General features: G+C 41.7%; 1 protein-coding gene across 1 annotated transcript in view; it reads right to left on the bottom strand.

The window, feature by feature from the left end:
* The window catches only part of Epg5 (ectopic P-granules 5 autophagy tethering factor), a 99,563-nt gene that overhangs the window by 70,254 nt on the left and 16,260 nt on the right, over positions 1–13,049 (bottom strand). Inside the window, exons 4-11 of the mRNA XM_055622529.1 lie at positions 12,568–12,704; positions 12,014–12,121; positions 10,902–10,975; positions 8,566–8,671; positions 5,425–5,539; positions 4,776–4,926; positions 3,574–3,729; positions 1,046–1,203 (exon numbers count right to left, since the gene is read on the bottom strand). Coding sequence (XP_055478504.1) covers positions 1,046–1,203; positions 3,574–3,729; positions 4,776–4,926; positions 5,425–5,539; positions 8,566–8,671; positions 10,902–10,975; positions 12,014–12,121; positions 12,568–12,704 — 1,005 coding nt within the window. The remainder of the gene's footprint in view (positions 1–1,045; positions 1,204–3,573; positions 3,730–4,775; positions 4,927–5,424; positions 5,540–8,565; positions 8,672–10,901; positions 10,976–12,013; positions 12,122–12,567; positions 12,705–13,049) is intronic.

The following is a 13,049-nucleotide window of genomic DNA, read 5'->3' as shown; positions in this document are numbered from 1 at the left end:
AAGGAAGGAAGGAAGGAAGGAAGGAAGGAAGGAAGGAAGGAAGGAAGGAAGGAAGGAAGGAAGGAAGGAAGGAAGGAAGGAAGGCCTGTAGGGAGGCAGAGGCAGGAGGATCTCTGTGAAATCGAGGCCAGCCTGGTCTATGAAAGTCATGACAGCCAAGGCTACACAAATAAATAAATAAGAAATTTAGAAGAGATTCTGGTCTGTTTTTAATGCTGTTAGTATTCTGTTTTCTTCCATATTTTCCCTAAGATGAAAGGTAATGCACAAATATCTTGGTATCTAACTAAGTAGTGTGACTTTTTCTCTCTCTGTATACAGCCCTACTTGTCCTGAATTATGCAGACTATACTGGCCACACAAGTTCTGGGATTAAAACCATGGACTATCATGTCCAGCTCATCACTTTTTTAAAAAGTGATTTTATTTTATAGGCATGGGGAAATCTACCTACATGTATATTATTGGTACAATGGGTATATGCAGTTCCAGAGGAGGCCAGAAGAGGGTGTTGGATCCCCTGGAACTGCCCTATAGGTGCTGGGAACCAAACCTGGTCCTCAGCAAGAACATTTTTAACATTAAAACACAAATATCCTGCATTTCAATGTTAGTATGCATTAAAACATAAGAAAGTTTTCACTAAAATTAATTTTTGAAGAATTACCATATACCTCTTACCTACTTCATAAAATCAACTTAGAAAACAACTTAGAAAAATAAAACATCAGTGGAAAAAAAAAATCAGTGGAACAACTGGGCACAAACCTTAACAATTTTCAAGGCAACTAACATTACTTGTTGATCTGACTAGAATTTTACACATGCAAAAAAAAAAAAAAAAAAAAAAAAATGATTCATCAAAGTTAGATCACTGTGCTTAGTGCACAAAATTACTGAGCTAACAGTATTTGAGACATATCACCTTCTACCTAACAAATTGAAACAATGAAGCAGTCTCCTGAATGTCAAAATCACAGTACCATGCTGCTTCTAAAAGCAGACCAGAAAATGCACAAAGGGAGAGAAGCTGCCCATCAGGTACCTTGGAGTTGCCTCTTGCACTCGGCTGGCTGCAGGGAAGCACAGAGTTGCTGTAGGTTTCCATTCTCCACTTGGTGCATGAGGTAGAAGAGCTTCCAGAGCATCTGGACCGACAGCGTGCCAAAAGGCATCTCAGACATAAACAGCCAAATGCCAAGTCTACACATTTTAAACAGCAACAGGGAAAACATATATTAGAAAGCTTTACCACACTAAGGAAGTGGAAACAAGATCAGCTCTCACAATACTACAACGTTTCCAACAAACATTTATTTTAAATGTTTTGCAGCAAAAGTATAAGATTTTTGGAATTTTTTATTTTGGAATATTTGCACATATGTAATAGCATGTACCATGGAAGAAACTGAAGTCTAAATATGAAAGCCTGATGCATGATTCACAACAGCCAAGATAAGGAACTAGACGTCCACTAAAGATGAACAGATAAAAAAAAATGTGTACATATATACCAATGTAATTTTATTTAGCAGAAGGAGGGCTATTTGGAGAGGGGAAACAGACCAATCAAGAGGGAGAAAGACAGGCAGAGAGGTAGAAGGAGCAAATATGAGCAAGATACAATGATTATATGTGGATATTTTTGTATGCTTTATAAACATAGCCCTAATAATTTTTTACTGTGTTTACTTGTACACATTACATGAGGTCAAATGTGGAATTCTCCAATTATGACATAAACACTTTTAGTGCTAATTAAAAGTTCCTAATTCTTGAGTTTTCTGTGCTAGAAATGCTCAGTCTGCAAACTGTAGTGGAAAGTTTTGATGTCTTTAACAACTCAGTTATGTTACTGTAAACATGTTTTTGTTATTTAAACATGTTTTTGTATGGGATATGAGGCTGATTCAGACTGTCTACAGCAACAAACTTATGTGCCCTGTATGGGCTCTGAGAGGGGCTCTTTCCCAGCTGCAGACAGTTTAATTCTAAGGACTCTGAGAGGAAATAAATGTCAGAACCCAGAGAGTGTTGGGGCCTCTGAGGAAGAAGGCTGTTGCTCTTCCTGGTTGCTGTTGTTGGACTTTGACGAGAAGAACTTGAAGATCTCCTGAAATGAAGATTGGACTTGACCCAAGGAACCTAATGACCTTAACCGGCAGGAAGTAGCCAAAGAGAACAACGCCCCCTCTCCCGACTAACCTTTCTCTCCTACCTAGTGCTGAGATGTTAGAAGGGATTGGGTTGGAGAAAGAGGCATAACAAACTAAAATAAAATAGTTTTAAAACTAGTGCCAACAGCAAACATCGTCAATTTATTTCATCCTTAAAAAAACAAAGGTGTAGTAACAATTCTGGAACTTTGGTTTCTTTTAAAAACACAGAAATATTATAATATGTTTTCATTTTAATCCCTGGTGTGGGGATATGGGGCTGCTTCAGACTGTCTGCAGAAACTGATTTGCCTCATGCTCTAACAGAGCGCTGGTTTTGTCAGCTGCAGATAGTTTCTGTGACAGTGTGATGACGTTTGGAATCCCGGAAACTTTTCAGAGAGTATTTAAATGCTAGGGCCCCCAGAGGTGTGGCGGGTGGTGGGTGGTCATTCAGAGGGTTGGTTGCGGTCCATTGGTAGTCATGCTCAAAGAACCAAGAAGAAAGAAATTAGGCAGCAGCCTTCTTCCTTGGAGTTCCCAACACTCTCTGGGCTCTGGCATTTATGCAAGGATCTCTCTTTCTCTCCCCTCTGTACTTCTTTCTCTCCTATCTAGTGATAGGGGATGAAACCAGGGAGATGAAGGGAGAGAAAAGAAGAACCCACAAAGTAGCAAAGACCAGTGACACAGAAGCAATATTATTATCACAAATTTACATGAGACCTTTTAGACACATGGAGAATATTAAGAAAAGCGCCGGGTCTTGAACCAAAGATCCTTCTTAAGACCTTAATGAAAGAGAGGCTATCTTAGGGTTACTAATGCTGTGATGAAACACCACAACCAAAGCAAGCTAGGAAGAAAAGGGTTTATTTGGTTTATACTTCTACATCACTGCTCATTATCAAAGGAAGTCAGGACAGGAACTCAAACAGGAACCCCCCCCCCCCCCCCGTAAGCAGAAGCTGATGCAGAGGCCATAGAAGAGTGCTGTTTACTGGCTTGTTCTCAATGGCTTACTCAGCCTGCTTTCTTATAGAACCTGGGACCACCAGCCCAGGGATGAACCCATATACAATGGGCTGGGCCCTCCGCCATTAATCACGGATTTAAAAAACACCCTGAAGGCTTGCCTACAGCCCAATTTTATGGAAGCCTTTTCTCAGTTGAGGCTCTTCCTCTCTGATGACTGCAGTTTGTATCGAGTTAACATAAAACTACCTATCACAGAGGCTGTTTCCAAAATACTGATGAGTGTTACGACAAGTACAGGTTTAAGTACAGCACAGATATGGAAGCTAAGGCCAAGAATTTACTCAAGATAAAAAGTAGATGAAATAAACTAAGTCATCGGCCTAAACTAAGTCAATGACTTTCATGGTAACCTTGCTTCCCAGCTCTCACCAACTCTTACCTTTTGGCTTTCAGGACATGTAGGACAGCTCTGAGAAACAGCTCATCAAATTCAATCTGCAGTTTCTCCATGGAGTAGGGCTGTAGTGTTAACCCCATGCCTGTGCTATGACTCACATATTGTGCCCAGTGGTCACTGACATAGCCAAGGGTCATCCTGAGCATGAGAAAAACAATATGGCACTTTTCGGTCACTCATTCAATACATATGAAAGATTAGCATACTCAGTACATATTAACTACACGCTACTGTCTGCTCAGTTCTGAAGGTCATCTTAATAGAGACAATAAAAAAAAAAACAATCCTTATGGTAATGCATTCAGTGGAAGGCAGAAGAGCAAATAAACAAGTAAAATGAACAGTCTGTCACATGGCTGTAGCAACATTTCAGGTTGGGCTGCATTCATCGCTGCCCTTAGTTACACGTGAGCCACAGGACACAAGACAGATGCACATGCCTTCTAAGCAGCCCCAGGCTTCGAGGGTACCCTAAGAATCCTCATGAAGCCGAATAAATAAATGAATGTAAATCAATTCAGTTTGGAGGAAAAAACTGGGAAAAGAAAGATATTTTGCAGTTTTATAAACTTCTTTTTGAGGGAAAAGGTTGGAAAAACAGAATATCCTGTGTATGTGCTATAAAGAATGATCCAGAAAAAAACTGAAGATGTAGAAAAGGGTATGAAGTTGATTTATAGAAAAACACTACATAAACTCAAAAATTTTTCAAATACTTGCTAATAAAACCATAAACCTCTTTTACTCAAATACATGAAGTTCTCCCATGTCCGACAGAATGTAACTTATTTCACTGTTTGAAAAAACTTTTCTAAATATTTTAAATTGCAGTAAGAAATTGAAGAAGGATGGTAGAAAAAGGATTTGCTGCCAATTTCTCATAGTTCAATCAGGGGCAACTGCAAAGAAGAGCAGGCCGTGGACGGAAAGAGAGAACAAAGGAAGTGAAGGCCTGCCTCTTCCTTGACCCTTCTCTCTAGCAGCAGCTTTGAGAATTAGAATGCTAAGAATAATCACATAACAAATCTTAAGTCTTGACTAACTAAGCAAATATTCTCACTGAACATTTATAAATCCCCCATCTAGCTGATGGGAGAAGACGTAAGTACACATCCATGACCCCTCATGTGTCTCAGCAAGGGGACACAGGGACGCCAGCACAGATGTGCTAACAGCAACATTACCTGATCAGGTAGCCAATACGCTTCACAAACTGCCTATAGCGGGCTCTGTTAAAGGTTTCTAATCCCACAGCCAGAAGTTCTACTAATGAGTTGGCAAAGGCAAAAATTTTCATCATCTCTTGGGGCCTTGTTGTTTCAGGTAAATAATCACCTAAAAGTGAAACAGATAAAAGGGGAAAAATAAATACTATGACAAAACACTGCAGAACACAGGTATATAATTCAGTGAAAAAGCCAGGTGGGAGAGAATTAATCCCATCTTTCTTGCTCCAATATCAAAGTCAAGTAGGGAACTTCATTAAGATTAATGTAGTTGCCGGGCATAGTGGCACACACCTGTAATCCCAGCACTCTGGAAGGCAGAAGCAGGTAGATCTCTGTGAGTTTGAAGACAGCCTGGTCTACAAAGTCCAGGACAACCAAGGCTACAGAGAAACCTGGTCTTGAAAAAAAATTAATGTAGTTAACCTAGGTAACATATACATTAGTCAGCCTTCTTCATTTAAGGATGAAGTAAAAAAGTTACAAACACAGAGAGAGGAGGTTTTGCATAGGTGGGCACAGGAAAACCCCCAATTGGCAGCTCACCCAAGGTCACCTGTGTGGAGCCTGTACTAGTACCACCTTTCAGAGAAGTTCATCTATCTACCTTTTGCTTTAAACCCGAGAAGATGTTGAAAGAGTTCATGGAAAGGAAACTGGGCCAAAAGGGTAACCAAGTCATCTTCATTAAGGAGAATCCAACTGGTCTCAGGGTCTTCATCCTAAAAGGAAGATGCCAAGTCACATCAGCTAGCCAATGAGATCACACTACAATCTGTGGTTATAGGAACTAGATCATCTCAAGTCACAACGTGGTCCTTACAGACTCTTCCTCAAAGCCAGTGACAACTTGGAAGTCTTCTGAAATTCAAGTATAATTCTTATGTACCTAGTCAAATCCATTGTTCAGAACCTGAAACGGCACTCATTAAATTTCTATCATGAAGAATATTAAAAATAGCTCTTCTAGAGCCAGGAGGTAGTAGTGCATGCCTTTATTCCCAGCACTCAAAAGAAAGAGGCAGGCAGATCTCTGAATTTGGAGCCAGCCTGGTCTACAGAATGAGTTCCAGGACAGCCCAGGCTACACAGAGAAACCCTGTCTCAAAAATAAACAAACAAACCTCTTGTAGAGTGACAGCCTTACTATGAGACTCACTGCTCCAACAAATTAACAATTAATTAAACAACCATATTCTACTACAGGTGAAGTTATTTGTTTTTACAGTTCTCTTTTACCAAAAAACTCATGTCTACAATCATGTTCAACAGACTTTTGATGGAGCAGCTAGTATTTGCTACAGATGCCTCAGGTTCTACTTTGAGCAAGACAAAACGAACTATGATCAAAGATCATTCAGGGGACAACAGAGCCTTAAAGTCACCTTAGACTAGGGTCAGATAGAAGGGGAGGAGGGCCTCCCCTAAGAGTGGACTATGGGAGGGGCATAGGAGGACAAAAGGAAGGGAGGGAAGGATTGGGAGGAAATGAGGGAGGGGGCCACATCTGGGATACAAAATGAATAAATTGTAACAAATAATTAATAAAAAAAATTTTTTAAAGAAATCAAGTTAACTTGTGTTCCCATATGCAGTACATTAGAAGGGAAGGATGTGAATGTATTACCTCAACAATGGACTAATCAATTCAGCAATTCACTCATAGCATCCTGAGCACACCCCTCCTTACCTACTGTTTGCACTACACTTTAGTTCTGTTTTCTCCTGATTCCTGTATCAGGAGCTTCGGCACAAACCTAGGAGTACTGGGAGTCAGTGTGCGACTGGTCAGAGATGACCCTCATGAGAGGCCCTTAATTACTGGCGGTACTTTGTCTAAAATAAACTAAGGCAAGTTCTCATAAAAAAAGGATGCTACAAAAGTACAAGTCTGACCCTGTCCAGCTCCAACACTCCTTGTGTTGAAGAGATTCTCTGCACTCTGCCATCTATTCTGGAGCCCCACAGCGCCTGCGCCGTGCTACCAGGGCTTTCAGCCTCTAACACTGTCACTTCACTCAGCCTGTTTATGACGCCAACTTGCTTCAAGTATATCAAGCAATACAAAATGGAACAGTATCATGTATATACTGGCTAACAAGAGCCTCAGAAACTCTACTTGGATCAATAGTGCTTGCCTCTGGCTGAATGTCTGGGTAGGCTCTAAGATGCTTAGATCTATGTGTGGGCCTGGCAAGCTTTAAAATTGCCCAGGTGAGCCTTCTGTGGACCTAGAGGTAAGAAACAAATGATGTGGATGAGGGCCTTCCACCTCACAGACTTTCCTGATCCAACTGAACTCTTAACCATGTCAAGTACTCGGCTCTTCTGATTGCTTTTATTTTGTTTTCCTGCCTTGCTGCTAGTGTTGTTGGGTTCTTACTTATTTTGTTAGGAAGGCAAATTGTTTTATTTTTTCTCATTGTTGGTCTCTTGGCCTGATTTTTTTTTTGGAGGGTGGGTATCTTCCTATCTACCTAAGCTGTCCTACACCTTAGAATCTTCTTTTTTCTCCCCTCTAAGTGTTGGAATTCTGGAATTACTAGCACGTACCATCATGCCCAACTCTGTAAGTTCTTGAATCCACTCAACTTTTTACTGAGTGCTAAACAAGAGGTGAGCACAAATGAAGAATCTATCCCTGGGTTAAATTCAGGAAACCCATCAGAAAAAAAAAAGAAAAAGAAAAAGAAAAACTCTAGGAAAAAGCAAAAAACAAACAAACATTGCTTTGTTACGATCTTCCAGAGATAATCTATATCAGCTCCTAAGAAGCTCTCTACCCACATCAGTTCCCACCTCCTGTCCAACTGCTGCAAGCCACAAGAGGTGATAAAGAACAAACAACTATTAATGGCAGTGTCCGATCCTGAATAGGCCCTGGTGTGATACACTGACATGATCTCCACAGCAGTGTGGGTGTCACTCTGAGACTGTTGCCCAATTTCTTCTACTTACACAGAGGGCTTTAGTGACTCAGGTCAAAGAGCATCTTAGAACATCAAATCATGATTTGAGGTGGAGGTCAAGCTTTACATTATACTTGTATGGTGAGGGGAAGATGTGTCTGTCATAGACACATAGGTGTGGAGGTCAGAGGAAAATCTGTAGAAGTCAGTTCTCTTTCCACCAAGTGGGTAAGGAAGGTCACTAGGGTCGTCAGGCCTTGTGGCAAATGCCTTTACCTGCTGAGCTGATGTACCAGACAAATCAGGAGCTCAGCCAGAATCAGGCTCTGGAACTGCTAATGAGCAGAAGGAAACTTCCTTACAAATACACCACTATTTGTGGAGGAAAGAAATATTAACAAGAATTATCTTAAATTTTTTTTAAAAATTACCTTGAGAAGATGGATTTTACCATTAAATTTCCATCAAAATTATTCAGAGCAGGTTGTCTATAAGTAAGACCCTAGTCCCAGGAACCTGCTACTATCCAAAATAAAACCTTAATATAAAATTTCACAACTATTACTCTACTTCATTTTCCCACTCTAGATTGTGCCATTTAAACACATCTACAGAAGGATGTCAAGATGGCCTACTGGCGGAAGAACCTACACCGAATGACCATGTGACTTGAGACAAGTTAGCTCCCTTCACACATCAGTCGTCCCCACCTGTAAAGCGTGGTCCCAACAGTGCTCACCTAATAGGTACCAGGAGGGTGGAGACTTACTAGAGAATGCCTACAATGACGCTTGGCAAGTAAGAAGAGCTCTAAAGGGAACAATGCAATCACAAGTTACCTCTTCTCCTCCCTCATCTACAAGTGTCCAGGTCCCTGAGGCTGGCCCTGAAGACGATGGCTTCCACTCACTGGGCTTCATGTGGCACATGAACTCGGCTCGATTTCTAGAAGACAACAGCATGAATCTGACCATGTGAACACAGAAAGCTGATGTGAGCACATTTGTAAATCATCTATCCCAAAGGAGAGTCAGGAATCAGCCAAGTGGATTTAAATAAGCAAAGAACGCCAGGCAGTGGTGGTGCACACCTTTAATCCCAACACTGGGGAGGCAGAGGCAGAGGCAGGCTGATCTTCGTGAGCTCGAGGCCAGCCTGGTCTACAGAGTGAGTTCCAGGACAGCCAAGGTAGGTAGGTAGGTAGGTAGATAGGTAGATAAATAAATAAATTAGAAAATAAGTAAGAACTAAGGCCAGGAATAATAGTGCTTAGTTTTAAATCCTTCTACTCAAAAGGTAGAGGCAGCCAGGCTCGGTAGTACATGCCTGTAATACCAGCACTTGGAAGTTCAGGGTCAGCCTAGGCTAGATAACTAATTGCAAGCCAGTCTGAGATGGATGAAAAGAAGTTCCAGGCTAGCCTGGTCTACACAGTGAGACCCTATTTCAAAAAAGAAGACCAAAATTCAAACAATGCCTAGAGAAATGGCTCAGTGGTTAAGAGCACTTGCTGATCTTGCAGAAGACCCAAGTTCAGTTCCCAGCACATATGTCAGGTAGCTCACAATGATCTGTACTCCGGCTCCATGGGATCCACACTCATATGTACACCCCCTAAACAGACATGTACAAGTATCCATGATTAAAAATAAAATTAAATCTTTAAAAAACATCTTATCAAAAATAAAAAGGTAATATTCAGTTGACAGAGAGGATTTGTTTGGGGCCAAAAAGTGCACATAAAGGCAAAACACCCTGCTCAAACATTGTCTCCATGCTCAGGAGCAGCTTCTGCATGAAAGCTGTAAGGGATGGAGGCCAGGAAAACCTACAACAGGATTTTCTAAGCAGCTGTTCCCTCTGATGAGCAATGTAACCAGAACAGTTTCCTTTTGGACCACAAGCTAGCTTGCAGACCTCTGAAAAGGTCTGATTCCTCTCTTTAGCCAGAAACCTCCTGCAGACTCCAGCTCTGTGTTCAAGTAACTCCCTTCCAATGGGAAAAACTGTAGTCCTGAGCCCCAGGTAATCGGTGGGTGTCATTTGTATGTCCTTTCCGTACTTCTGCTAGTGCTATCAATCCCTACCTGTCACTCAGGCTCAGATATGTCTAACTAGAGTTAAGATTGACAGACACACTCCTTCTCTGCATTCTTTATTTAATCAGCTAAATCGTTTGGCAGGATTAGAGGCATCTAGGTTCTCATACTCTCTCCACAATCATCAGCTCAGTAAATACAGACCAGAGGCAGGTAGTAACAGTGTTCAAGGTGGCCTATGAATGGGCTTTGCCTTCTTCCAGGAGTCAAAAACATGCCTGTCATTTTGCTGTGCAATTGGTTGGGATCCTGAGCCAGGAGAGCAAATGTCTGTAGCCATCACTGAGGCAATGAAGAAGTACATACTCTTAAGCCTCCAGTCCAGTCCTTACATTAAGCTTGGTGGAACCCTGGCTGACCTTGAACTGAAGACCCTCCAAATACAACCTAAAGTGCTGTGAGAACAGCTGTGTTCCACCACACCTCGTCTAACCTTCCTTAAATACAATTTCTACTCTCGATTTAAAAAATCTTGCACTGGTTCACAGGCAAGCCATACCAAGTGTAGGCTGTTCATGTTTAATTTTAAGGCCTTCTACCCTCCAGCCCCCAGCCCTGTTACTCACCTTTATTACTACTTGCAGTTACCTACGCCCCAGATCTCTGCACACCTGGTTCAGGACCTTCGCTCACACTCTCCTCCCTACCCCACACCCACACCCAGGGAAATCCAACCCACTGGCAAGGCCAACTCATCCACTGTGGAGCTGTCTCTTGACTACTCAGCTCTGGTGGCTGCACTCCTGCAGTCCTCACGGCTCCACAGACCAATACTTAAGACATATTCCCATAACACTAAATCTCTTCTTCTAAGAACACACCAGTTCTTGGTGCCTGTCACAATGACATACACAGGAGAGACAAACCCACTAAAACGCGGGCCACAGAGAATGGTTAATAAGCAGCTAGATACATCACTGTGGGGCAGGGGTATCAACCCCAAAAAAAACCTCAGTATTGAATTCTGGAATGCCAGCACTTCCCTTAGCAGTTCTCTTTGGATGTGGGCAGTTAAGAAACCCAATCCTCTGATAGAAGTATTTCAGTTACTAACACGCAAACTTTTCCACACTTACTTGACAGGAGACATCAGCAGGGCAAGGGACTGCATAAAATGAAAGACCCCTGAAGGATTATTCAACACTTTGATCTGAAATCAGAAAACGAAGAAAGTATGCTGTAGAAAACCAGCTCTAGCTGGTTTACACGCGTCTAACAACCAAGATGCTAGTCAGAGAACAAAGCTAACCCTGCTGCCTAAGCCAAAGCACAGGGCACAGTTGGAGCAGTCGCCTGCACCCTCCCTCAGCCTAAGAGCAGGGAACCAACAGCTGATGTCAGACATCTGCACACCGTTCTTTTCAAAAGGATTTAGGCTCCATGCCACTAAAGTTACAAAAATACAAAGGAGTTGAATTTGGCATACATTTTGGTTCCTACTGCTATGTAAGTAGTTGCTATGAATAATAAAAATGGCCGAAAGGAGCTCAGCAAAGAGAAATTATAAATCAGCTGGTTAAGTGTATGAGAGTTGCTAACAGGTCTAGGACCTCTCTGCCATGCTAACAGATTATATTTCATTTGTAGCAATTGTACTGTGAGATGGATTAATTTGGAAAGTTGTGTCAATTACTACAGAAAAAAAAAATAGTCCTCGTAAGATGTCCTGCACCAAAATCTTAACAATTTAAATACTTGTGAGGCTACAAAGCTAGGTAGCTATCTGAACTTATGTAGTTATGTCCTAGTTTCTTCACTGTGATGACCCAGACAGTTCTGGCACTAACCCCTATACACATATACTCCTAGCCTAAAGGCTTTACTTAGGGAACTGGAGAGCTGGCTCAGTGGTTAAGAGCACTCACTGCTCCTCTGGAGAGAGGGGGTTCAGTTCCCCACACCCAGTTTAGAAGCTCATAACCACCTTTAGCTCCAGGTTCCAGTAGATCAGTACTGTATGAGCTCTGCAGACACCTATACACACACAGTACACATAAACCCATGTAGACACATAGAGCATACATGTAATAGAAATAAATCTTCAAATTTTTTATTTAAATAGCACTCAGTTAGACCTTGGGGTGGGCTGTTTTAGATATTTCTTAAGGAAAACTTAAAAATAAATAATAAAATAAAATAAAAGTAAAGCTTCTACCCCACCCCAAGAGCCAAAACATCACCGTCATACCTGTATAAAAGGAACAGCCCACTTACTAACGCCTGCTGGGCACCGAAGAATGTGGTTCAGGAGGAAGAAGTGATCTCCAGGACAGCCAACTCTTTGTAACACTGACACCTGAACAACAAAGGACTCGTGTAACAGGCTCATGGACACAGTAAGCTAAGAGAGCATTTACTCAGTGGTTAGTGCAGGCCATATTTCTTGGGTACCCAGACATAAGTCCCTCTGCCATACACCTAAATATTCCAAATTCTGACACTTTTCTTCTCATGTTTAGTATGACTCAATTCATCATCAAACATAATCAGACACTTGGTGAGTCAGAAACCTGTCTTCAAGTGTGGCATCCTTCCCTCAGGCATTTCCTTTGAGTTCAACTCTGACTGGAAAGCTAGAGTTCATTAGAGAGACAAAGTAACTTGTAACCATGTGTCGTCATCAAAGAAAAGTCATTAAATGAATTGGCTGGAAAAGCTGTAGAAGAAAATTTATGAAATAAGAAATGATTCTTAAAGAACCCAAGCAGTGAAAGAGTTCTCTACCTGTGTCTGTTCCCTTACCAGTTTCTGCAGCCAGAGAAGGATGTCGTCATGGAACTGGGCGTCCTCATTCACTCTCCGGGTGAACATGAACAACACGCTGATGCACTCCTTTAGCTGACACACGTCAGTGGGCATGCTTTCTGTCAGCTTAGAAACTATAAAGAGAGATTAACCAAGTCCTTGTAATGGCATTGGGGAGGTGGACCTTAGCTTCTCCACTTAAAGCAAAGAAACCAAAATATGTAAAGCACTTAGTTCACATAAACCCAAGAGGCTGTCTGCTTCCTGACTGAGCTGCTCCTGCTGCCATCCTTCCTCTCTGTGATGGACTGTATCCCGCTGGACTGAGAACTAAGAACTTCTGACTTAAGCTGTCTCTTGTCACAAGAGCAACTAACACAAAGAGATGGCAGCCAGGGGCAGAGCTGTTGCTGTAATAAGTATAAACATGGTCCTTATGCCTGTGGGAAGTAACATGCTAAATAAACACACAAGATTTT

This window comes from Psammomys obesus, unplaced genomic scaffold (assembly GCF_907164565.1).
Source record: "Psammomys obesus unplaced genomic scaffold, mPsaObe1.curated_primary_1811, whole genome shotgun sequence".
NCBI classification, from domain to species: domain Eukaryota; kingdom Metazoa; phylum Chordata; class Mammalia; order Rodentia; family Muridae; genus Psammomys; species Psammomys obesus.
The sequence above is the reverse complement of the archived record's forward strand: the minus strand, read 5'-3'. Positions and strand labels throughout refer to the sequence as shown.